The 27,837-nt window shown below is 39.2% G+C and overlaps 1 protein-coding gene across 1 annotated transcript in view; it reads left to right on the forward strand.

Annotated features, from left to right (window-relative positions):
• The window catches only part of MAP3K15 (mitogen-activated protein kinase kinase kinase 15), a gene marked incomplete at both ends in the record, with an annotated part of 116,552 nt that overhangs the window by 64,607 nt on the left and 24,108 nt on the right, over positions 1-27,837 (forward strand). The window contains 9 exons of the mRNA XM_081043113.1: positions 1,438-1,608; positions 5,974-6,086; positions 6,323-6,482; positions 9,398-9,548; positions 11,026-11,133; positions 19,405-19,454; positions 21,491-21,586; positions 25,508-25,595; positions 27,300-27,433. Coding sequence (XP_080899239.1) covers positions 1,438-1,608; positions 5,974-6,086; positions 6,323-6,482; positions 9,398-9,548; positions 11,026-11,133; positions 19,405-19,454; positions 21,491-21,586; positions 25,508-25,595; positions 27,300-27,433 — 1,071 coding nt within the window. The remainder of the gene's footprint in view (positions 1-1,437; positions 1,609-5,973; positions 6,087-6,322; positions 6,483-9,397; positions 9,549-11,025; positions 11,134-19,404; positions 19,455-21,490; positions 21,587-25,507; positions 25,596-27,299; positions 27,434-27,837) is intronic.

Genomic DNA, 27,837 nt, shown 5'->3' on the forward strand with positions numbered 1-27,837 from the left:
TTATGCTGAAAAAGCTGGTTCCTAATGATATTAATATTTTTGTTGCATTCTATACTATAAATATATAATATTTTCAAAATACCAGGACCAGTATTATCACTAAGAATTTAATTACTGGAAACTATTCAAGATTTGCATTTATACTTTTTCCTTAGGTTATATCTCTTTGACAAAATACAGTCAAATTGCTGTGTTTTAAAATCATATGAATTAGTTTCTCTTTTGTGGGTAAGCCATCAATCAGATGGCATAGGTTCATCGTGTGTTTTGCCCCAACCACAAATTCATATGGTATGTTCATTGGCATACAGTATTTTCAGGCAATACTTTTAAAAATACATACATTTCATTTTCTTTTATAATTATCTAAAAAACTTATGTAGTTTCAAAGTCAAATTCCAAGAAGTGTAACCACTATCCCTGTCCCTTTCATCATGCTTTCTCCCTCCACCTATCAGTAGCCACTTGCATTACGTTTTCATTTATTCTTCCATTTTGAAGAAATAAATATATATTTATTCACATACCCCTTGTTCTTAAATAAAAGGTAGCATTCTGTGCACAATAGTCAACACCTTGCTGCATTGCCTTAACAATATATTCTGGAGATCTCTCCATAGCAGTATTATATAGAAATTGTTTCATTTTTTTACAAATGTTTAATAATTTATAATATGAATATCATTAGCCATAGCTAATTTACTCAGTCCCCACTACTGATGGACATTTGCTTCCAAACCTTCACAGAACACTTTTAATACTTCACAGCCACAAACTCAGGTTATTTTGTGGCAAAAATTATTTTAACAACTGTTTAAGGAATCTGTTTCCGATATACAAAGTGAAAATTTTACCATATAATCTAATAATAGAGAAGACTGTGGTTTATAAATATAGAAATACTTTCCTAAATTTCCTGGCGCAGTAGGTGTAACATGAGATAGGAAAACAGGAATTACTACAGTCCTTTGCTGTTTGAGGATGGCAAGGCATTTCAGGTCAAAAAATGCTAAGATACATTTCTAAATTCATCTCGGCTTTGAATTTGGGAGCCCTGCCACTTTTCAAAGAACTTTTATCAAACTGTCTCTTTCTCATGATTTAGGCTTAGATTCTGAAGGCCTTGCTCTCCCCGCTACAGGAGGCTGCCATGTTGCTTTTGCTGTCTTCCCAAATACATTGATCTGCTTATGTTTTCATCCAGTTTAGGTCTACTTTAAAGAGAAGGGATCAAGTGGGGAGTGAGTATGACTGTATGGGATTTACTGGTGTGGATCTTAAGCAGTTATTACATTTCAATATGAAAACTGAAATATAATTGAGGTGTTTTTCCTGCTAAAGCACAGTATCGTTACATCCAGCCCCTTACAGAATGAATGCATATGTACACCATGTCTTCATTCAGATGTAAATGATCTTATCACACAAACCTTTCAGGAGAAACAGCGCAGGCGACCGTGAGAAGGCTCTGCAGGTCATGCTCCAGGTTCTGCAGAGCTGTGATGGCCCAGCCCCCGACATGTTCTGCCTGTGCGGAAGGATCTACAAGGACATCTTTTTGGATTCAGACTGCAAAGATGACGCCAGCCGAGACAGTGCCATTGAGTGGTAAACCCGCAGCCCTAGTCAGTAGCATGTGCAATCTCTGCAAAGAGCCGAGTTGCAGTAGCTAGGGACCCAGGTCTTTTTCCTGTGTGTGTGTGTGTCTGCCTCTCTGCTAGCAGTGAAGAAAAATGCCATAAATGTGGTTTAGGAATTTCCACATTCTTTTTTCCCAAAGGAAACCATTAGAATCAGGGTTTTCTGCTGGTGGCATTCTTCCCCCAACTTCATTCATTTATAGGGGCAAGAAGGAGGTGGACTTACTCCTTCCAGAACCTTGTTCTACCACTGTCAGGGTATTAACTTCTTAGTGAGCTGTTCATTCCTTTATTTCCTCAATGTTTATTGAGGATTTACTGTGTGCCAGCAACTCTTCCAGGTGGTGGGGATTAAGACACAGCAGGCATGAATCCCTGCCCTCATTGACCTTGCATTGCTGGTAAGGGAAGTCAGACAAACACAGTAAAATATAGAAGATGTGAGCTGATGATGGGGGACATTGGGGACAGTTAAGCAGGGAGGGGGAAAAGGAGGGTTGCAAGGAGTTGTCTGAAATTTTAGGTTGGGTGGTCAGTGAAAGCGAATAAAGATATGAAGGGAGTGAGAGAATGAGCCTTGCAGATAACTGTGGAGAAAGTGTTCCTAGGGGGAGGGCACAACAAGGGCAGAGACCCTGGGGAGGAAGCACACTGGGCATGCTCAAGGATAGTAGGTGCGAGCAAGCAGAGAATGGCAGGAAACAGGAGAGAAGGTGACCCTTGTGCTCTGAGTGAGATGATACAGCATTGGAGTGTTCTGAACAGAGGAGTGGCAAGATCTGACATGGGTTTTAACTGGAGTACTCTCACTGTTATGCAAAGAACACATTTTAGGGGGTGTATCAGCTAGCATTTACTGCATAACAAACAACTCCAAAACTTACTGGCTTAAAACAGTGATTTATAATTTCTCATGATTCTGTGGATTGGCCAGGCAGTTTCTGCTGGTTCTGCTCCTAAAGTGCTGGGCTCACTTCTAAAGCTGCAATCAGCTGGAGGCTCAGTGGGGCTGGCAGGTCCAAGATGGCCTCAAACACACTTGTCAGCTGGTGCTGGGTGTTGGTGGTGACTCTCTATTCTCTGCCATGTGTTTCTAATCCTGGTAGACCAGCTTTCTTACATGGTGGGCAATATTCTAAGAGAGAGGGAAGGTGGAAACTGCAAAGCCCCTTGAGGCTTAGGATCAGGAACTCATGCAAGGTCAGTTCGTCGCATGCTGTTAGTCAAAGCAAATCATATGGCCAGCCCAAATTCAAGGAGGTGGAGAAATAGACTCCACCTGTGGGTGGGAGAAATGGCAAAGTCACATTGCAAAGGTGTGTACATAGTGGAATGGGAGGAAATTGCGGCCATTAAGCAATTTACCACAGGGGCAAGGGCAGAAGCAGGAAACAGGAGACTATTGAAATAATTCAGGGGAAAGCTGATGGTGGCTTGAACGAGGGTGGTAATGATGAAAATGGTAAGTCAGAACTGGACATATTTTGAAGATGGAGCCAACAACACACATCGTCCATCACAAGAGCTCTTGGCATTGCTGTTCCACTCTCCTTTAATTCTAACTGCTGCTTCTCTCTCTCTCTCTCTCTCTCTCTCTCTCTCTCTCTCTCTCTCTCTCTCTCTCTCTCTCTCTCTCTCTCTTTGTTCTCCTTCATACATGTTGGAAGCTCTGTCCTCTACCCTCTTCTCTCCATCTATACACTCTTCCCTGGTAACCCCAGCCACTCCCATACCTTGGTACCCTTAGCTGGGGATCTCCAGCTCAACCTCTATCCTAAGCTGTGGCTCCACATTGCCCCCTTTTTGCCCACCTGTTCTACTTCAAGATGGTGCTGGTATTTTAGACTAGACATGTCCAAGGCTGAAGTCATTTTGTCATCACCACAATGTATGGTTTCCAGTGTCTTGCTTTCTTGCCACCAGGCTTTCTTTAGCCTCCTAGGCTTAAACTTTTGGTTAATGTTTGATCACTTTCACTTATCCATCTTCCCATACAATCAGTCCCCAATTTCATCCCTTTCGTGAGCCTTCCCTCCTACATGCCAATCCTTTCCTATCACCGCCACCCCAATCAGTACTTTTTCTTTCTTTCTTGCCAGGAATGTTCTAATAGTATCCTAAGTAGGCTCCCTGCTTGGTGTCTCTTCAGTCTGTCCTTCATAGATTGACAACTTATTTCTCCTAAAGCTCAAAGACCCACCATGGTTCCCAACCCCTATTAAATAAAAATTCAAACTCTTAGATCATCATTCCAGGTACTCTGCAAACTTTCCCCAACCCACCTCTAGCCCTGTTTCCCATGCCCTGATATATGTCCAACTGAACTGGAGTTCCTTAGGAGCTCCCCAAACTCCCATCTCTGCTCCCACCACTTTCTGTGCTGGGTGTTCCCTTTCCAAATCTCTGCTATTAACAATTCTATCCATCTTCATGCCATATCTCCAGCCTCTTGAGCTGGCCTCATGTCTTCTGTGAGTCCTAGATTTGAATGTGTGTGGTTTTAAGATACTTATGACACTTGTGCTTGTATTTTCACTAATTGTGTGTGGATCTGATTACCTCCACCACAGTATAGGTTTCTGGAAGGCAAGGACCCTTTATTATTCTTAGTTAATTCTTAGTAGTACATAATGTACTACCGTGTTTCCCCGAAAATAAGACCTAACTGGAAAATAAGCCCTAGCATGATTTTTCAGGATGACATCCCCTGAACATAAGCCCTAATGAAGCTTTTGGAGCAAAAATGAATATAAGACCGGGTCTTATTTTCGGGAAACATGGTATATGGTAGACAAGAATCACTCAGGTGTTGAAGGGAAGGGTAAGGAAGGGAAATTAACGTTTGGTACAGCCAAAATAGGAAGCTGTATTCCACCATGGTGGCTGAGAATTCTCCCCCCATGCCAGGAAATTACTACCTATGGCTCCTTCCAGAAAGTCACAGGAGCATTTCTCCATCCACTTCAGAAGGTGGTGGCAGTGGGTACAGGAGCAAATGAAGCTTAGTCTTCTGGTCAGGGCATGTTGGCTCCCATGAGACCTTGGGGATAGTGTATTGGAGACCCTCAGGTACAGATGTGGAACATGTGGCTCAGGGAGGTTGGGGGCTGGTTGGAGACAAACCTGGGACTGCAGTCCTGACTTGGAGTTTAAGTCTTGTCTGCCCTCAAGCTGGGCCTGTTTGATTTATGGATAAGTAGCATAGAGAAGTCACCCTGTTTGCCCTCTTCCCAGTAACTTTTCATAGTGAAAGAAAATGAGAAATATCAAATGCAATAGGATATGGAATTTAAAATCCCCAAAACATACAGGGGGAAAAACGGTTTTAGTTTTACTGGAATTTTGTTGGCTGGGATTGAAAGGACTTTCTTTGTGTCCTCTGGTCCATTTGAGGGTACTCGTATTATGCCCTAAAGTTCATTAAACCAGATTTTAACTGCCTTAATTGGTAAGTTCTCCCTTCCACAATTAATATTTTGTTGATGTTTAGTTCTTCTGTTGTCACAGCAGTAATAAAGTGACTCCTGGTTTACAAGTCCTTGGTATGGACAGTGCCACTTAAAGACATTTTTGTGTCATTACTTCATTGATCATATTCTTTTTTTTGATCATGATAGTTGTACTCACTCATGGAAGAGAAAGAAACTTTATGTATAGGATAAAAAATTAATAAGAAAATTTAAAATGGCACTGTTAACCTTTTGATATAAAAATGATATCCCCAGTTTTGTATCTTGTTTTTCTTCTCTAATGTAATAGGTCCCTGCCCTTTCTCTAATTTTATACCATTGCTCTTATAGCTCCTTGAGATCCAGGATTCTGGCAATACTGCTTCGTACATGAAAGAATGATTCCATTTTGTGATACAAACAAACGGCCTGCAGGGAAATAGCCCATAATTGACACAATTCCTATGTAATAAAAACTGTTCAATGTACAAGTGGAATCTAACCCTAAAAAGGAGATTTGAACATCAAATTATGGTCTCCTTGTGGGTGTCGGATTACAATAGGTTTTAAATTTCTTTTGCACAGTTTAATATAGTTTCATTATTTTATACGAAGATTCTGTTTTTTTAAAAAAAAAACTGATGAAAAAATTTTAAACTCCCTAATGTAATTTACTGTGTTGCAATTAACACATTTAAAAAAAAAATTTTTGAGTACTGAATGCAGCTATTTGTAAAGGTGGGGAATGGAGGGACCTGGAAACCAATAAATGAGGATAGTAAAAATTTCCATGAGAAGGTTGGTTTGTACCATTTTTTTACACATTATTTTCTTCTGCCGTCATAAGATGATATAATAAGAATTTGGTGGTTCTGTAATTATAGGTATCGCACAGGGTTTGAGCTCCAGTCATCTCTTTATTCAGGAATTAACCTTGCAATTTTGCTGATAGTTGCTGGACAACAATTTGAAACATCCATGGAACTAAGGAAAATAGGTAAAGCTATTTATTATTGCAGATGTTGATGCTTTGGCCACACAAGTTCAGCATTAAACATTATGTTCAAATAACTCGCGTTATATTTTAAAAGGAACAGTTACTCTCTGATGGCACACCTGAGATAGTCGCCAAAATAAAATGCCCACTTTTTCTTCTAGCTAAAGGTTTGCATAATATGATAGAAACTGGAAAGATTTTTTTTTATAACCTTATCTAAAATTCCAATTCTTAAGGTGTCCGGCTGAACAGTTTGTTAGGAAGAAAAGGGAGCTTGGAGAAAATGAACAATTACTGGGATGTGGGTCAATTCTTCAACGTCAGTATGTTGGCCAATGATGTCGGGAAGGCCGTGCAGGCAGCAGAGAGGTTGTTCAAACTGAAACCTCCAGTCTGGTGAGTTGTCTCAGCGCTGTTATCACCCATCTCCACCTCTGATCTTGTGCGGAAATGTTTCTGTTACGGAGAAATGGTGTAAATGCAAAAAAAACACAGTAAGAACTGCCATGTTTCTCCTCTGACTTCTTCATTAAAGCAAAGTTAGGGCAGAAGGAACAGCTCTGAGGGATCCCTTGCTTTTATGTGAAGGGAGGGAGGGAAAGACAGACAGACACGCACGCACACAAAATATATTCCTACATGCTATGTCTCCAAGACGAAACTCTCAGTCCTATTAATTTCTTCAGGTCATCTAGGTCCTGAAGAGTAAAACATTCTTTGGTACTAGTATGTATTGTGCATTTGTGACAAGCAGATAGTAGAGCTTAAAAGCACAGCAAGAAAATGATGTTTATCACAAATGAAGACTGGAACTAAAAAAACCAGTAATAGATAATATGGTCAAGAAAATGTGGCACACCAGTGGCCCTAGGTTAGCCCATTATACAACCATTAAAAATGTGCCAGAAACAATACTTGGAAATGTGGAAATGTGTTTATGGTTTATCATAGAATAAGAAAAGCCAGCGGTAGGGTATACTTTTCTGTACCAGTGGCTCTCAAACTTTGGCATGTATCAGAATCACCTGCATTGATTAAAACACAGATTGCCGGGCCCACCCTTAGGATTTCTCGTTCAAAAGGTCTAGGGTGGGGCATGAGAATTTGCATTTACAAATTACAAGCTGATGCTACTGGCCTACGCACCACACTTTGAGAACCACTGTTCTGTATGGACTCATTTTAAATAAAAATATGTGTTTGGTTTGTGACTCAGAGCAAAGTCTGGCCGCCTAGCGATGTCTGACTTCCATTAAGCTCCATTAGAATGTTGATTATCTTATTGATTGTTATAGTCTCATAATAGATACGCAGTAGATAACTGTGTAATGAATAAATGATGAATGAAGGATTTTCTCCAAAATATTGATAGTGGTTATCTCAGGGTGATAGCCTTATAAGTTTTCAATATTTTCTTTTCCTTATCTCTGTTTTCTGCTTTGTCAAAAGTGCATTTGGATTGCTTGCATTATGTAAAATGTTTTGCTTTAACAATGCATATTCGTCTGCCCCCTCTTATTTCCCTGCCCAATGGGCCAATCTGGACTCCCAGGTGTAGGATTCTCTTCAGTCATATCTACTGTGACTCCATTTCTTCCCAGTCTGAAAGACTTAAATTTGGTCCCCAAACCATATCAACCTCTGGAAACTTTTCTGAGGCTGAGAACACAGAGGCAGGCTAAGCCTCCAGCCTTCCCAGAGTGGCTGCTGTCTCCAGAATCCTGATTTTAGCTGACTCCATGGAGAGTAGACTCAAGGTTTGAATACCTTCCCATTGTATAAGCACCTGGGCTGACTTATAGTGTTGATAGATATTGTTTTGGGTCCAGGACCACCCCCAGATTCATGATTTGCTAGGACTCACAGAACTCAGAAATGTTGTTATACTTGTGGTAAGGGCTTATTACAGTACACGTATACAGATTAAAATCAGCAAAGGCAAAAGGCATACAGGGCAGAGTCCAGGGGAGACCAGGCACAAGCTTCCAGTTGTGCTCTCCTGGTGGAGTCATATGGACAGGGCTTGATTCTCTCAGCAATGATGTGTAACATCATGGACAAATTATTGCCAGTCAGGTAAGCTCACCAAACCTTGGTGGCCAGGGTTTTTATTGGGGATCAGTCATGTAGGCATGGAGCACCCACGTAGCTGACCGTGATCACAGAGTTCCCAGCCTCTCTGTAAATTACATTTATACTGCCCGGCCCAAGGCCCCTACATGAATCATAGTGTTAACATATATGATCTGGCACAGCCCAAGGCCCCAGGTAAACAAAGACACTCTTATCAGGCAAGATATCTGGAGGGCTTAAAGGTGATCTCCCAGAAGCCAGTCAGTCAAGGGTAGACATTTCTTTGGAATGTGTAGAGTTTGGACAACCCAGGCCTGCTGACTTAATCCTTTACTACACAGCACCTAAGCAAGTCAGAGTTTACCTATCCTGTCTTCCCAGGATAGGTAAAAACTTTATCCTCAAAGGGCAAAATAATACTCTGATGCTTTCAGCTGTACCATCCCCATTCAGTACCAGAGGAAATGTCACCACCACTGCCTGGCAACTATGTTTCAAAACGTTTGATTTGCCTGAAGACACTAAAGGTGTGGTCAGATTCAACATCTCATAATATCAAACTCTACCTGGCCAGATCTAGTTTTGTCAAAAAGAGAAGACAATACGTTTCATATTAATGATTGCCAAGAGTCAAGGAAGAGATGGGGATGAAAAGGAAGTAGGTGTGGCTTTAGAAGGGAAACAGGAGGGATCCTTGTGGCAATGGAAATGTTTTCTATCTTGGCTGTATCAATGTCAATATCCTGGTTGTGACATTATTCAAGGATTTGGGGAGATGTTACCGTTGGGGTAAAGTGGGCCAAACATACATGGATCTCTATTGGTTTTTTACAACTATATGTAAATCTACAATTGCCTCCAAAAAAGTTGAATTAAAAAAGAAAAAGACAAGTTTGAAATTTTGTCATTTTGCAATTGCTTTGAACTTTAAACGACTTGCTCTTGTTATTTAAGACAGTTAGCAAATGCTTGCCAGTCTCTGTGCTTTGAACACTGTGTACCAAAACTGAGGTTTAGACCAATGTTGGTAAAAAGCTATGTTGTATGAATTTGGACAAACTTATTTTGTCCACTCTTTGGGTTTCTTTTAATTAAGTATGTGGCTGCCAAATGATTAAGCACTCACTACACAATATGCAATTAAGTAAATAAAGCTTTCAGGAAGCTTCTTTTAAAGAAATAGAATTTAATTTAATTTCTTTGGGAATCTAATTTATTGGTGCTTGTGATTTTTCCAGGTACCTGCGATCATTAGTTCAGAATTTGTTACTAATTCAACGCTTCAAGAAACCTATTATCGAACGTTCACCCAGGCAAGAACGGCTTAACTTCTGGTTAGATATAATTTTTGAGGCAACAAACGAAGTTACTAATGGACTCAGATTTCCAGTAAGATATGCTAAATACATTTCTTTAAGAGAAAAAAGAAACTGGGGATTGGTGCCATTTAATTATTGAGTACTGTGAAAGGAAGAAAACCTTAGAGGAATTTAAAATGTTAGGATATCCATCAATCTTATGCAGAATCAGCCAGTGATAAGTCAACTCACTAGAGAAAGTTGGCTATGCAGTTGACCCTTGAACAACACGGGCTTCCACTTCATGGGTCCACTTATACACAGATTTTTTTTCAATAAATACTATATTCTTTAAAATAGTAGTTCTAAAACTAGGAGTGATTTTTGTCCCCAGAGGACATTTGGCAATGTCAGGAGACATTTTCGGTTGTCACAACTGTGGGGAAATTGTTGCAACTGGCAGCTCCTGGAGTAGAGGCCAGGGGGTGCCACTAAATATCCCACAATGCCCAGGACAGCCCCACCCCCCAAACACAGAATTATCTAGCTCCAAATATCAGTAGTGCCAAGGTGGAGAAATGCTTCTCTAAAACAACGCAGTACTAATAGTGAAATTTTGGAATTCAAAGCTGTTTCCTGTTGAGCTTTGGTTTGCCTCTAATACCACTAATTACTTTTTAAAACTTCATTGAAAAACAAAATTGCTTTTATCTTTTCATTGAGTTTTTATTTTAATTTTATGACCATCTTATAAGGAGTCATAAATAAGATATGTAAGCATCCTGGAAATTGAACTTCAGATAATTGTGTTTCATATTTATACCATGAGATGTTGTGAACATGTAGTATTCAAGAATTTCATTAAATAGCTCATAAAAGATTACGTTACTTGAAATGATTATGATAACGATTTTGTTCCCGGCTAATAAGTTTTAAACTCTTCTTTTAATTATAAAATAGTTCAAACCTACTGAAAGGTACAAAAAAATAACGGAACAGACATTCGGGTTATCTCTCAGGGTTTAGCAATCTTAAACATGTTACTTTATTTGCTTTGGAAATTCATTCTCTCTTTATCTTTTTCCCTCGTTTTCTTCACCCCCTCCCCTCCTTCTCTCTCCCTCCCTCCTTCTCTCTACCCCAACAAAATAAAACATTACTGATGGAATGTCACCTCACTTTTCATCCCTTTGCATTTTTTACAGACTTGGCACCTGCCTGTGATCATCAGTTTACTTCCTCATTTCTCTCAAAAACTGTAGCGTCCCTTTTTTTCTGTCACCTCTTCAAACAGGTCTTTCTTGACTACCCTGTCAAAAGAAGTGCCCCCTTCCACCTCACCTTTATTCTGCCTTGTTTCCTTCAGAGCGCTTTATGATACCACATTGCATATCCCCATCTGTTTGTTCCCCATCAAAGCATAGACCTCCTGAGGGCAGGGACTTCTGTTGTGGGTTGCTGTGTCCACAGGTCCCAGAATGGCATTAACATGCTGTCGGTGCTCCCACAGGCCAGGGTGACCTATGTTGCATATTCCTATGCGTCACAGAAATCTGTTCTTTTTTTAGGTTCTGGTGATAGAACCAACCAAAGTCTACCAGCCCTCATATGTCTCTGTAAACAATGAAGCGGAGGAGAGAACAGTTTCTCTGTGGCATGTCTCACCCACGGAAGTGGTAAGAAAAAAATCACCAACAGCTCTCTGTTTATTCTGTAATATTTAATCAAAAATTTGATTTTCAAGCAGAGGAGTCTATGTTGTAGTACTTGAAAGAGCAGGTACCTGTGCCTTGCTTCTGAGTTATGGGCGTATATAAGAGAGTAAGTACAACCACAGATGAAAGAAAGGAAGCAGGTTTTTCTATTATACATGTGGGTATGTATACATACACGTGAAGTCTGACAATTAAGTTCGCGAACTTGTTGCACCTATGTTGCTAACCTTTTTGATATCGGAGGGATTATTCATTATGAAGTTGTACCAACTGGACACACAGTTCACCAAGTTTACTATTTGGAACTGCTGAAAAGGCTGCGTGAAAACGTTAGAGGACATGAACTTTTCACCAACAATTCATGGCTCTTGCATCACGACAATGCACCAGCTCACACAGCACTGCCTGTGAGGGAGTTTTTAGCCAGTAAACAAATAACTGTATTGGAACACCCTCCCTACTCACCTGATCTGGCCCCCAATGACTTCTTTCTTTACCAGAAGATAAAGGAAATGTTGAAAGGAAGACATTTGGATGACATTCACGTCGTCAAGGGTAATCCAATGGCACCTCTGATGGCCATTTCAGAAAAAGAGTTCCAAAATTGCTTTGAAGGATGGACTAGGCACTGACATCAGTGTGTAGCTTCCCAAGGGGAGTACTTCGAAGGTGCCCATAGTGATATTCAGCAATGAGGTATGTAGCACTTTTTCTAGGATGAGTTCGCAAACTTAATTGTTCGACCTTCATATGTATGTATGTATGAATGTGCATATATTTATATGAATGAAAATAGGCTTGTTGAAAAAAAACTTAAACCATGAGGAAGTAAGTAAGGAATAAAGGGAAAATTCCCTAAAAATCCCCCAAACCTGGTCCCCATTCCCATCCCCACTGATTTGGTGGCTATCCAGCTATACTGTTTTCTAAACTCATATATTATACAAGGTCAGACAATTAAATTCACAAACTCATCCTAGAAAAAGTGCTCCTTACCTCATTGCTGAGTATCACTATGGTCACCTTCAAAGTGCTCCCCTTGGGAAGCTATGCACCCATGCCAGTGCCTAGTCCACCCTTTAGAGCAATTTTGGGACTCTTTTTCTGGAATGGCCATCAGAGCTGTCGTCATATTACCCTTGATGTTCTGAATGTCATCAAAATCTCTTCCTTTCAATATTTCCTGTATCTTCAGGTAAAGAAAGAAGTCATTGGGGGCCAGATCAGGTGAGTAGGGAGGGTGTTCCAATACAGTGATTTGTTTACTGGCTAAAAACTCCCTCACAGACAGTGCCGTGTGAGCTGGTGCATTGTCGTGATGCAAGAGCCATGAATTGTTGGCGCAAAGTTCAGGTCGTCTAACTTTTTCACGCAGCCTTTTCAGCACTTCCAAATAGTAAACTTGGTTAACTGTTTGTCCAGTTGGTACAACTTCATAATGAATAATCCCTCTGATATCAAAAAAGGTTAGCAACATCGTTGCAACAAGTTTGCGAACTTAATTGTCAGACCTCGTATGTATAATGTGTGTATACATACATACGTTATATATATTAATATACAGTAGTATCTTGGTTTTTGAACTTCTCTGTTGAGAAACATTTCCGTTTATGAATGCCATAAACCCGGAAGTCAATGCTTCGGTTTTCAAACACGCCTCGGAAGTCGAACATGTCACGCAGCTTCCACTGAGTGCAAGATCCTGAGGCCTAGCTGTCGGCTGTTTTTGAACGTTTCAGAACTCGAGCAGTCTTCTGGAACGGATTACGTTAAAAAAACCGAGGTACCACTGTATATAATACATATATGTTAGAGAAGCATTGTCATTAAAGTGAGATCATGCAGTATATATTCATTATTTTGCAACTTGCTCAGTCCAACTTGCACAAGGACAGGTGTTCACATAGCACACACCAATCTACCTGATGTTTTAGATGTAATGTTCCCGATATACCCCTGTCATGTGGTGCATTTCCAAGTATGGATGAACCTTAATTTATTTGATCACTTTCCTGACGATGCACATTTCTGTCTCAATTTTGCACTCTAGCAAATGGTAGAAATGCCGGTGCACATCCTGGCAGTTATACCCTTCCATGCCTGTGTAGATGTTTTGGGAGCAGAGATTCCCTGAAATGGGCCTGCTGATTCAGGATTATACACGTTTAAGATCCAATAGCTACTTTTGTACCTTTCCAATTTATACTCACACCAACAATATAGGACAGGAAACATTTTAATTTAATTGCTCCTTAAAGAGATTATAGAAATGCTGGGCCAGACCTGATGTTTTGTGATAATAGCTATATTTTCATCTCTGTGTGTCTAAAGTACTTCACCAGCTTTTTGCTTGAATAAAATATTTCGTAGTAACAAAAAGATGTAGCACCTTTGACACGCATTAAATAGATCTGTTTGCTATGTATATGTTTTCACGGAGTATGGGGAGAGATGTGCCATTAACATAACATAATAAGAAGGATTATTTTTTCCTGGAAACAAGAGTGTGAGCAAATTATCCTAGTCAGGTGAAAATAAGCGATATCTTACAAAATAAAATGCAATATTGCAGAATAAGCAGAGACTCAAAATCATATTAGAAATTCCTTATCAGAAATAGTCATGATACAGTAACTCCCCATTGTTCAATGGGTATCATCTGAGTTATGCTAGATGAATAAATTATAGCCGTGTGCTGTACAACAGAGTGCCTGTAATTAACAATATGGTATTGTGCACTCCAAAATTTAAGAGGGTATGTCCCATGTTATGTGTTCTTAACACACACACAAATAAAAACAAAAACCAAGGGACATAAGGATATTTGGTGATGAATATGTCTATTACCTTAATTGTGGTGATGATGTCATAGGTGTTTGCATATATCCAAACTCATCAAATTATGTGTATTAATATGTGCAATTCTTTGTATGTCAATTATACCTCAATAAAGGTATAGAAAAAGAAATAGTTATGAATGATATCTCAAGTTAGTCTGCTTGAGATGCTGGGTGACTTAAACTACAGGAATTTGTTTCTCATGGTTCTGAAGGATAGAGAGTCTGAAATCAGGGTACCAGCCTGGTCAGGTTCTGGTAAGGGCCTTGTTCCTGGTTGGCAGATGGTGTTCTTCTTGCTGTGTTCTCACATGATGGAGAGAGAGAGAAAACTCTTTTTATTAGGTCACTAATGCCATCATGATGGTTCCACCCTTGTGACATAATCACTTCCCAAAGCCCCATCTCTAAATGTGATCACACAGAGAGTTAGGGCTCCAACAGATGAATTTTCAGGGACACAAATATTTAGTCCATAACACAAGCCTAAACCAGTAACGTTCTCTAATATTTAACAGTGACACAACCTTCTTCTCATTGATAATAGTCAGCAGCCATTAGTGAAGACGAGCTGCTGTAATGTGCGTGGGCTTTTTTTTCTGCACTGTGTGAGTTAAATATTTGAGTGCAAAAGAGAAAAATTAAAGCTATAGTAAAACACATACGTTCTGTTCATACATATATATCTCATTTGAAGAATGCATGCATCTTCTATTAAATTTGCCTCTGGGTTATTTTAACCTTTTATTGAAGTATATCATATATACAAAAAAGCACATCAATCATAAATGTACAATTTGATGAATTTTTACCAGATGAACACACGTAGGTATGCAGTACAGCTCAAGGAAGAGACATCAGCAGACCCCACTCCCCAAAGCCCTGCTCATGCTCCCTTTGTCCCCCTCCAGATACCATCTTCAGGAAGCCAAGTTTTCGGTGTTGGAATTCTTGTACTAGAGACCAACCTTGCTTATGTTCTTTGTGTCATTGATGCCACCATGATACAAGAGAATTTTCAAAATTCTGATCTATAATCTCACTATTCCATTGATATAGATACAAAACACCTTATATTTTGACAAGTACTTGTGGAAAAAAAAACTAATCCTACTAAAGTGACTCTTCATACCTTTACAGCAAAATGGTTTTGGTCTCATGGAATTCTACAAACTTTGCCCGCTTCATTTGAATCCTATAAATGGTTGCTGGCCCTTAACGGAAATTTTCATTGGTACCTATAATATCTCACTAGTTGTAAATGGTTTATTTTGTTTTTATATAGTCCGTAATAAGAAATGGAAAAGAACTATATAAGCAGCAAATGTTAGTTTTCCTTGGATGATGAAATGTTTTACACAAGTGCTTATAGCTGTCAGAGCAAATGTCTGAGAGAAATATAAATTGCCTTTTTTTCTTTTAAGAGGAAGCCTCTCTTCTGCCTTCATTTACAATTTTGAAATTCTGCAGATTGTGAAAGCAAGCAGATTTGCCTGGAGTGAGGTGACATTTCTCTACACAGAGTTGTTTCACCAGTGGGCTATGTTTATGGATGGTGGGAGAGATCACACACACACATACACATACACCCACGTTCACGGGCATACAATATCACTGTAAGATGAGATTAAGTTCTGGTTTATTAGCCAAGGGTTCAGGAATTTATGCTGGTAAATGTTTAACCAATTCTCCAGGGGACACAGGATCAGAGGGCTGGTTTGTCATGTTTGCTGATTTCTGTGGTGTAAATTCTCCCACGATGGCCAGTTTTAAGCCAGCTACCTCAGGTCACCGAGCGTGGGGTTAGGAAGAGATGTGCAAAATTGGTCTTCCCAAGCTGGTGCAAGCTGCAGCCAGGAAACCGATGTAAGGAGGCCACACAGAACAGGAGCAAATGCAGAATCTCTCCCTCAGCTTCTCATGGGCCCCAAAGTCACCCACAAGGACATAGTAGCCACCAACGCTGTCCGCACAGGTAGGGCTGCTGGTTTGGGAAAGCTTTTTTGGGTACCTTTTATACTTATGTCAGAAATAGGAGAAACGTGCACAAAAAGTCTGTGCTCTTAACACAGAATTGTTATAGACACCTAAGATTCCTCCCCAAAAGTCTGCATTCTGGGGGAAGGAGGGCAGTTGCTGAGTCAGTGCCCAGGGGATCCTGGAGGCGGTCCCCACCTCCGGCTTCCTGGCCCATTTCTCCATAGCCCAGCCTGGCTCTGCTTCCAATGCATTTTTACTGGGGGCTTGTGACACTGACATGGAACGCTGCAATCTTGAATCTATTTCATCATGATTTACAAATGGTAAAATATTTCCTCTCAGAAAAGATTAGGGCACTACCTAACAGAAGGCTTGGAACGGGGAAAACAGTCCCAGCTTTCCTGACTGAGTACTCTGTGCCAGCAGGACAGCAAACCAGCAACAACAGTGCGTCCAGTCCTGCCTTCCAGACCAGAGAGTTCATAAACAGTTCCACTTGCAGATAACAGAGCAGACTGCACAATTCCATTTATGTAATATTCCAGAGCAGGCTGGAGTCTCTGTGGTGGTGGAAGTCAGAATAGTGATCTCCTTCCATGGAAAGGAGTGACTGGGGGTGGGGCTTATGAGGGAAGCTTCTGGGCTGCTGCTCATGGTCTAGGGGTGTCCAAACTTTTTTCAACGTTTTTCACCAAGGGCCATATGCAGTAAAATACACAAACAGCCAGGCCCCTCACTCGAGGTGAAGTACGTATTGCCTCACCTGGTTTATTTAAGTAAACTAAATATATTTTTGGAATTTGCTGCGGGCCAATAAAAAATGGATCCCTGGCTACAGTTGGCCCGTGGGCCGCAGTTTGGACACCCCTGATTTAGATGCTGGTTACAGTGGGTATTCATTTTGTGGAAAGATATTGAGATGATCATTGTGCCCTTTTCTGAATAGATGTTATCTTTCCATAAAAAAGTTTAATAATTTAAAAACACTTTTACTGATGCTGTTGAAATTTCCCCAGTGGTTACTGAATCGCGCGGCTTTCCAGATAAAACCCAAACTCTTTCACCAAGTGTCAAGCCCGTATGTAGTCCTGCCCTTCCTTTCACCTTCTCCTCCCCCACTCTCAGCCCAGCTGAAGGCCCCCTTTTCCTCGCCCAAGCTGGCCCTGCAGGGCTCACATCTGTGCTTTTGTTCTCATCTGTCTTCCTCCCTGGAATTCCTTCTTCCAGTGACCCAAGTCCTAACTTTTGCCAAGGCATCTCTGACCACCCTCTCACTCCTTCCACTGAATGTCTGTAGGCTATGTGATGGCCTATATCATGTACAAAATATGTCTTGTTGCTTGTTTATCAGTTTTCGAAAATGTCTCCCCAACTGCAGGGCCAGCCCATGCATGACTTCCATATTTTTATACCATAGGACCTACAAAGCAGTTATCCCAATGCCTATTGTTTAGGACATAAAGGGAAAGAGAGGAGGGCACTTTTTAGCTAGTAAATCTTCCAAATCGAGATGTTTTTTCCAAAAGCTACCCTAGAGTCAACCAACCATCTGGGAATGCTTTGAAAACTCATGTGGCTGTGCTCCCCACGCACGTGCAGCCTCTTGTAGGGTATGTGGGTTGGACAGGACTCTCTCAACCCTGCCCTGGTTCAGATTTCTCTACCTGAATCCAAAGGCAGATGCCTGCTCTCCACTACTGCCCTGTTTCAGTCACTTTGAACACACCTCTCCTCCAAAATATGCTGTCTTTCCACACGGTTGGGTCCGATGTGATGGCTTTTGTATTTTTCTACACTTTCATCTTTCACAACCCTCAGTGGCTTCCCATCTCAGACAGAGTAGAAGCTGAAGTCCTGATGATGACCTCCAAGGCCCTACATGAATTCCCTCATGAGCTCTCCAACCTCTTCTCCCACTCCCTCCTCACTCCACTCCAGTCACACCGTTCCTTGCTGGTCCTGAAACATGCCAAGCACACTGCTGCCTCAGAGCCTTTGCACTTGCTGTTCCCTCTGCCTGGTCCTGTTCCCCCAGATACCTGCACGACTCACTTCTTTCTCCCTACTTTTTGTGTTCAGAAGTCATCAGAGAGGCCTTACCTGAGCAGCTCCTTTAACATCATAAATGCCTGCCTCACCTTAATGCCCTTCTCTGCTTTTTCTTCATAGCTCTTTTCACCCTCCACCATGCTATTAATTTACTATTTAATTTATTCACCATATCTCCTCAGTCAAATGTAAGCCCCAATGAGGGGGGACTTGGTCGTTCTCTGTTATTTCCTCAGTGCTGGTACTTTGACTGGCTCATAGTAGGTGCTTAATCAATATGTACAAATGGATCTTCTCCCATTGGAAACCATCCTTCCAGTTGTTGTCATGGCTCCAGGATGGCAGGAAGCTTGTCGCCCAACTGCTCGTGGCTATTCTGAGCCATATGCTCAGCATTTGGCTTTTACACTTCTCTGGGAGATTTAGCTGGTCATTTGTGACATTCCTCAGGCTAAGCAAATGGATTTTCTTATTTAAAGTTATCTATTGTTGTGATGTATTGGCATTGTAGTCTATGTCTCTTCTGAAACTGGGATTTCAGACATTCCTTCTGAGGCTTAGTTTCGTGCAGAGTTTAAGGACGGGGAATGGTGGTTGGAGGGAGGGGACAGTTATTTTTAAAAAGTACATCTTGTACAGATTGAAATACCAGTTAGTGTTTATATTAGTCGTGGTAAGCTAGCTTCTAAAACAAATAGCCCCCAAATATCAATGTCTTAACGTGATAAAAGTTGATCTGTGCCTCATGTTGTATCCAGTTTGGCACCATCCCCATTCCTTCTTGTAGTGGGTGGGGGAAGAGAATATAGAGAACTGCTGTGGAGGCTTTTATGAGCCAGGCCTGCAGGTGACACACATGACTCCTGCTTCCATTCCATTGGTTAGAAAGCCATCATAGGGTCCCACCTAGCTGCGAGGGAGGCTGGGAAATGTATTCTAGCTACATACCCAGGGAGAGAAAGAAATAAAAGTTGGCGAATATTGACTAGGGTTTGGCACATTTTTACTTCTCCAAACAATTTTGCAGATCATTGAACTTAGGTGGGCTGTTCCCACCCTCATTTTAGAGTTTCCCTGATATGTTGACAGAAGATGAAAGGACACTCGCTGTGTACTTATGAGTGCTTATTATTTCTATTTCAAATTTAGATCATTTGCTCTAAACTGGATTAGAGATGCAAATGAATTTTTCTAATACATTAGAAAATCTTTCTGGTGTTCTAAATTATGCAAAATATATTGTTCTAACCCTTAAACTTCTATTGAAAGTAAAATAGCAGAAGTGATTGACCATAGAATGAAACCAAAAATGATTCTTTGCATGGAAAAAAACCAAGCTACTGACTTCTGTCTTTGATACTTGCAGAAACAAATCCATGAATGGAATTTTACAGCCTCTTCCATTAGGGGAATAAGGTAAGAATATAAAGGAAAATGTAATCATTATTGTAATGCAAATAATGATAATGTTTTATTACTTTAATGTTTCCACTTATAATATGTGATGTTCTCATTTTTAACAGAATCCAAAATAGACTGTTTTCTCTTTTGTTGCCCACTTGAGCTAGTTTATAATGTGTTGCTATTAAGGGCTTCTTGGCTTGTTAGAATAGGGCTTCTTGGCTTCTTGCTATTAAGGGCTTCTTGGCTTTTTTGGTATACAACAGACCAAACTCTCTTGTCTCAAACTTTTTAAAAAATGAAGTCATATCTGTAAAAACAGAAAGTGTTTCATCTTTGAGCCAATGATGTTCAAGTGCTCGGGGACCCCCAGAACTGAAGCTGGGAGTTCCTTGGTAACGACACTTGGCTGGAGTCTCCTGAGTAGAGTAATGGAGCCAAAGGCATTGCTCTTAGCGAGGAAGGGGGTTGTGTGTTCCGAGGACAGGGGTGGCACTTGCTCTTTGGGTCAGGAGAGGTGACCATTTAGGCCTGAACTGTATGGCTACTCTCTGAGTCTCACCCTCCGAGGGTGAGAATGTCTCTGAAGTAGATACGAGTTCTAATCCCTCTTTTGCTATTTGACCTTGGGAAAGTCATTCAGTTTCTCTAGGTCTCAGTTTTTTCATAGTTTCCATCAGATTAAGGGCTTAGACCACAGCTCTATGTCTTTTCTATAATTATGAGTCCACAGGCCACTAATGAATCCCCTATTACCTCCAGATGCTGTATGATCCTGTCCTAGACACGTCAGTGTTTAAATTAGGATAATGTTTGTGTCACTTTAAAGGGAGGGAAATAAATTAAGAACAGAGTAGGGTATTTGAATAATACTGCTCAGAAAATATAAGGTAATTCAAAAAGTGTTGAACATTTTCAAAAAATGTATCACTCAGTATCTAAGTTTATGAGAACATGTAGTCAAGAACCATCTGTTTGTACCTTCTCATTGAGATATATCTTGCTGCCATTTCAACCATCAACAGGGATGTGCAAAGGGCCTGGGGTGAATTAGACCCTGGGACCAATGTGACATGAAGAGCATGTGCTACCCAACTAACTGTGATGGTTTCTTTACAGATTGGTTTTCAAAACTTACTCACATATAACCTAGTTTTAATTCTTTTTGAATCACCCTGTACTATTACTATTTCAACTAAGTATTTGTCATGTAATCCATAACATATGAAGAATCGTCAAAGGATCTATGGCTGTCAGGAAGAGATGACTTAGGAAGTGCAAAATGAAGTGGCTTCATTTGTTTGAAGAGCTAATCATAGAAGAGAATCTAGCCTTTTCCATAGTGCCACGTTGTAAAATGGGGCCCATTGCGTAGGCTTTGACTCAGTGTGGGTAAAGAACTAGATCTAGCAGTGAAATCCATCAGCAGATGGGGTATGGTGATTTTTTTTGTCACTGGATATGTTCAGGCTGGCTACATGTTGTCTGTTCAAGGAGCCCAGACCTTGGGAAGGGTGTATCAGATAACATGTAAAGGCCTTTCTTGAGCTAAGATGCCATGTTTATTTCTACTTCCCTTGTGTGCCTCCAAACACTGTGTCCTGATGTTTTTCAACTCTAGAAATTCCTTTGATACCATAGTAAATTATTTTACAAATACATTTCTTGTCTTTTTGTGTGAAATTATAAACTCTTGAGGACCAAGAGTTTATGTGAGTTTGTAAATAGAGTTTATATGAGACACAGACCATATTTTATTCCCTTTTCTTCTGTCCATATGCTATGCTTAGCACTGAATATATAGTAAAGTCTTGATACATATTAAAGTCAGTTGATGAATACAAACTCAAACATGAGCAAGATAAATATCCCTGCTATTTAAATTTCATAGAAAAATAGAAATCAAATTTTGGGGATATTTGTTAAAACATTAATGAATCTTGCAAATTTGTGAAATGGAAGAAAATCTGTCACTAGATTTTCCTCAACATTTTAAAATTAATATAATAACATACATATAATAAGCCTTCTTATGTTTTCAAATTTTACAGCATATCCAAGTTTGACGAACGGTGTTGTTTTCTTTATGTCCATGATAATTCTGATGACTTTCAAATCTACTTTTCCACTGAAGACCAGTGTAGTAGGTGAGTTATAGCCGATTCAAGTATTTGCAATCTAATTATGGTGAATCATTTTAAAAGGGTCTTTGTTGTGAAAAATATTTATTTCCTATTCTGCCTTTTCTGAAATTTTAACTTATGGAAAATTACTTTTACGGCTTTATTGAGATAGAATTCACATACCATGCAATTCAGCCATTTAAAATGTACAATTTAATCTTTTCAAAAGTATATTTACAGTTTTGCAACCATCACCACAATCTAATTTTAGAATATTTTCATCACCTCCCAAAGAAACCCAGTATCTTAACAGTCACTCCCCATTTTCTCTCAACCTAATCCCCTCCAACTCCAGTCCATGCAATCACTAATCTGCTTTCTGTTTCTATGAATTTGCCTGTTCTTGACATTTCATATTAAATAAAATCATACATTATGTGGTCTTTTGTGACTGGCTTCTTCCACTTATTATAAAGTTTTCAAGGTTCGTTCATGTTATAGTACGTACCCGTACTTTGTTCCTTTCTGTGGCTGAATAATATTCCATGGTATGGATAGTCCACATTTAATTTATCTGTTCATCAGTGAAAGGCATTTAGATTGTTTCCACTTTGGGGCTATTATAAATAATGCTGCAATGAACATTTAAGTGCATGTTTTTATGGAGCCATGTTTCCATTTCTCTTGGAGCCAAATTACTGGGTCTTATGGTAACTCTGGTTTAACCTTTTGAGGAATTGCCAAACTATTTTCCCATTTTACAGTCCCATCAATGTATGAGAGTTCCAGTTTCTCCATGTCCTTGCAACACTTGTTATTGTCTGTCCATTTGATTATAGCCATCCTAGTGGGTGTTAGGTAGAATCTCATTATGGGTTCGATTTTCATTTCCCTAATGACTAATGACACGGAGCATCTTTTCATGAGCTTATTGACCATTTAAATATTTTTTTTTTGGAGAAATAGCTACTCAAATCCTTTAACCAATTAAAAAAAATTTAACTTTTTATTTTGGAAAATATTTAGACCTATAAGAAAGCTTCAGAACACAGTACAAAGGATTTCCATATATGTTTCACCCAGAATTCCCCAGTATTAACCCTTTATCACATTTGCCTTACATTCTCTCTATTTTCATATGATTATTTTTTCTGAACTGTTTAAGGGTAAGTTGTAAACATAATGCTCCGTTACCTCTAACTACTTTAGTGGGTATTTCCTAAAAACAAGGACATTCACTTATGTAATCACAGTACAGTTTTCTAATCAAGAAATTAAGATTGATATGGTACTATAATCTACAAACCTAATCCAACTTTTACTTATTGTCCCCCTGATGTCCTTTATAGCAAAATAAAAGATTTTTTCTCTGGTCCATGATGCAATCCAAGATCACATGTTGCATTTAGTTATCATGTCTTTATAGTCCCTTTATCTGGAGCTGTTCTTCGTCAGTCTTTGTCTTTCTTAACTTAATGCTTTCCAAGAGCACAGGCAATTCATTTTGTGTAGCCCTTCAATTTGGGGTTTTTTGATATTTCCTCATGGTGACATTAAGGCACCGAAGTGATGTTGTGTCCTTCTCAGTGCATCACACAATCTTTTTCTCATTACTGGTGATATTAATTTGGGTCACCTGGTGAAAGTGGTGTTTGCCAGGTTTCTCCAAACTTTGTCCATTTTTAATTGGGTTATGTATATTGTTATTATTGAATTTTAAGAGTTCTTTATATATTCTGGATACAAGTCCTTTATTAGATGCATGATTTGCAAGTACTTCCATTCTGTGGGTTGTCTTTTCACTGTGTTGATGGTATCATTTGAAGCACACAACTTTTTAATTTTGATGCAGCCCAGTTTATCTAATTTTTCTTTTGTAATTTGTGCATTGTAATTTGTGTAATTGGTGTCATATCATATCTAAGGTGGCTTTGCCTAACCCAGGGTTTTCTGTGGTGTTTATGTTTCCTTCTAAGGGTTTTATAGTTTTAACTCTTATGTTTAGGTCTCTGATTCACACTGAGTTCATTTTTGTATGTGGTATGAGGTAGGGGGTCCAACTTCATTCTTTTGCATGTGGATATGTGATTGTCCCAGAACCATTTATTAAAAAGACTATTCTTTCTCCCATTGAATGGTCTTGGCACTCTTTTAGAAAATCAGTTGACCGTAAATGTGAGAATTTATTTCTGGTTGTTCACTTCTATTCCATAGATCTATATGTCTATCCTTATGCCAAGACCACATTTTCTTGATACTGTAGCTTTGTAGTAAGTTGTAAAATCAGGAAAGGTGAGTCCTCCAACTTTGTTCTTGTTTTTCATAATTGATTTGGCTATTGTGGGTGCTTGCATTTCCATGTGAATTTTCAGATCAGTTTGTCAATTTCTACAAAAAAGGCAGCTAGGATTTTGACAGGGATCGCATTAGATATGTAGATCAATTGGGGAAGCATTGCCATCCTATCCATATTAAGTCTTCCAGCCCACGAACTTGGGATGTCTTTCTATTTGTTTAGGTCTCTTTAATTACTTTCTTTTTAAAAATTTATTGGGATGACAGTGGTTAGTAAAATTACATAAGTTTCAAGTGTACAATTCTGTAATACATATATACATATATATCACATTGTGTGTTCACCACCCAGAGTCAGTTCTCTTTCTATCAGCATATATTTGACCCCCCATATCCTCATCTACCACCTCCTTCCCCCCTTACCCTCTGGTAACCACTAAACTATTGTCTGTGTCTATGAGTTTTTGTTTCTTTGTTTGTTTGTCTAGTTCCTTTGTTGTTTTCAGTTTTATACACCACATATCAGTGAAATCCGTTTTCCAAAGTGGTTGTATCAATTCACACTCTCACCAGCAATATATGAGAGTTCCAGTTCCTCCGCATTCTTAACAACAATTGATAGTGTCTTTTAATTTTAGTTATTCTGGTGAGTGTATAGCATATGTCTCCTAAGAAGCCTGACTCGCATTTCCCAGCTTTCAAAGATTATAAGAAGCAAGGGGGGATGGCTTAGTTAGACAAAAGAACATTTTAATGTTTTGTAGAAATTATTTGAAAGTGTCCAGTATTCTTCCCTGCCATCTTAAGAGAGACTACTGAATAGAAGTTTTCTAATGAGTCATATTACTTGTGTGCAAATGACAACTGCACAAGTCTAGAAAGTGACTGATGTGGCCCAGCTGCGTTTGTGAGAAAGATTATTGGGTAATTGTTGATACTAAGCTTAATCTGTGTGAACAGAATGATGAGACCACCTTGTGCATTTCCTTCTTACTCACCTCTCCCCTTGCACAAGAGCTTATTTCTAAGAACTGGAGTGTCTACAACTTGAGAGGTGATGGTCCCACTGTCCTCAACACTGATTAAATCATCCCTGGACAACTTGTCTCAGGGCCAGATTTGAAAAGTAAGATAGCGATACCTTTGAAGAATTATGTTAATGGGGTGACGCACAAACAAATCCTGGGGGAAACATTGAGGGAACAAGGAGGAAAGACTTATAGGAACATAGTAAATTTCTAGTGGGCTGTTATGTAGAAAAGGGATTAATTCTAAGGAATCCATGGGTGGGACCCGCATACAAGAAGTCTTAGTTCAATATAAGTGAAGCATTTCTCATTGAGCTCTCCAAAGAATAAGCTGCCTTGTGAGGTAATGAGTTCTCTGTCATTGGAGGTATTCAGGCATCAATTGGGCAGCCAGTTGGTAGGGATACTCTGTAGCAGGGATTCAAGTATCATGTGAGTATTTGAACTAGATTAGATAACCATTAAAGTCTCATGTCAAGTCAAGGAGTAGATTGATTGATTGTTCCATGAACTTGTAAAAGCTTGATTTATATTTAATCACAATTCAATGTAAGAAGGCTAAAGTAAAGGTAGGGAATGAAAGTGATCATAATTAGCATCTTCATGACATTTGCTGTTCTAGGTTTTGCTCTTTGGTCAAAGAGATGATAACCAACGCAGCGGGCAGTACAGTGGAGCTGGAGGGAGAGACCGATGGGGACACCTTAGAGGTGAGTCACGAAAGACCTAGAACATGGAAACAGTTATTAGGTTGGTGCAAAAGTAATTGCGGTTTAACAGGTTAAAAATAATTGCAAAAACTGCAATTACTTTTGCACCAACCTAATATTTATTGTGTCTTTGATGCATAAAGAAAATATCCCATTTTTGTGTAAAAATTCTTTATATATATGTTTTTAAATACTCATTTTTGAACAAGCTAGCTATCACTATCCATGACTTTCAGAGATTAAGTTTAATACATTTCAGTAGAAAAACGTATTACTTTGGGATCCTCTCAGCCAGGATGTTTAAGAATAATTTGGCATGAACTAGACTAAAATTTCCTTTTGTGCACAACCGATGGAAAATTTTTGTCTAAGCCAATTAGTATTTGTGAGATTACAAGAGAAATAGTTGGCCAACTGGAAGCAGACCTTCTCATTTATGCCTAAAACAACTTTAGTTACATCTACTTGCATCATATATTAAATATAACAATTTAAAAACCATTTTTAAGAAAGTGGGATCATTATAAGCTCTTTTGAACAGCACAGTTGTAGTCTACCATTACACATATATTTAAATCTTGTGTAATTATTCAGATTTGCTGTTAATTCAGGTTCTCCCAATGATTGCAATTTAATGAAATTTTACTATACTTTCAAGTTAGACTTAAATTAATTCATTGCGGCTTCTCTGAGGAAAATATCAAAGGGGTTCATTTTAATAATTGAGTCAGGTACTTGAATTCTTAGCTTAGAATCAAAGTTTATGGTAGAAATGAACTTAGTGATGTTCTCTGAAGATGACAGATGTGGGAGCAGAGAAAGGTGTGAGATAAAAGCCTTTTCTGGAGCAGGCTGATGTCTGGTTGAATCAGGCAGTGATGGGGACCCATTAATAATCTTAATTGTCATGAGCACCCCTAGAAGTAGATGGGAAGGGACACACACACACACACACACACACACACACAGACACTTCTGTGTGCTTCTGTAAGTCAGCAGTGGAGCATAGAAAATGACAGAAAAAAATCCATTACTGCCTCTGCTTTACATAAGTGTTGCTCAGCATAGAGTTCCATCTGCTTTCCCACCCCCCCCCATCTGTCTTAATCTTTGAGAAGAATCAACTGGAATACAGCTGTGCACCAATTTTTCTTGGTAAGTGTAGGGGAAGAAAATAGCAATCCTAACTGTAGGTCAAATTTTTATAGTATGTATAATGTTAGATCTATACATCTAAAAGGGGAGCGGCGAGCCCAGCATATGTACTTTGTATTAAGACAGTTTTATTGACCTTCAATTCTTTTCTTGGCTGTAGAAAGAGATTTGTTTCCTGACAAGTTAAAAGGGTTCATGCAGGAAGACACCTATCTTGGGTAGTTGACATGCTAAGGAGCATTTTTAAATTGCAGCATTAAAATGGAGAGAAATGTCCAAAAGTTGAGCCAGCTAAGTTACATATGAGCCATATTGTTAAATTTTTTAGATTGCATTTCATAAAATCATGTTATGAATATATGAGTAACTGAGAGTTCTACCCCTTCAAAGTGATTAATGAAAAGTACATAACCTAAGAAATGTGACCTGCCTGGTACTCAGATATGTTATTTATACATTTTTTTTTAAATTGTGGGACAGTGTTTGGGCTTTTATGGGGCTTCTCCACAACTTGTGTGCTTTTTCATCTTGTTGGTTCTCTTTCTTTAGTATGAGTATGACCATGATGCAAACGGTGATCGAGTTGTACTGGGGAAAGGCACGTACGGGATCGTGTATGCCGGAAGAGATCTAAGCAATCAAGTACGAATCGCTATCAAAGAAATCCCAGAGAGAGATAGCAGGCAAGTCGGGGTGGGCCTTCCACATTCATCAGTTGTCACCTCCACACCTAAATCCCATGCCCACCACTGATAGAGGATTTAAGGATAAAAACATTATGTCATTAAAAAATGTGTAATTCTCTTCAAATAAGGGTAAGTTGCTTTTGTTCTATGCATATGATAAATAGATTGAGAAAATGGAACCCCTTCACATAGAGGCATGTGGATAGCAGTCATATTTTAAAGAAAACTAGTTTTATTTCCACCCATCAACTAGATCTAAAGTTTTACATTTTTATGTAGATGGTTGTTTGCAAATATTTAAAAATGTGACTCAGTGCTTTAATTCACATAGTAACAAGTTTAAATGACTATTATTTATTTAGATGTATCATTACAGAAAGTTAAAAGTGGTAAAAACAAAT

This window comes from Rhinolophus hipposideros (assembly GCF_964194185.1).
Source record: "Rhinolophus hipposideros genome assembly, chromosome: X".
NCBI classification, from domain to species: Eukaryota; Metazoa; Chordata; class Mammalia; order Chiroptera; family Rhinolophidae; genus Rhinolophus; species Rhinolophus hipposideros.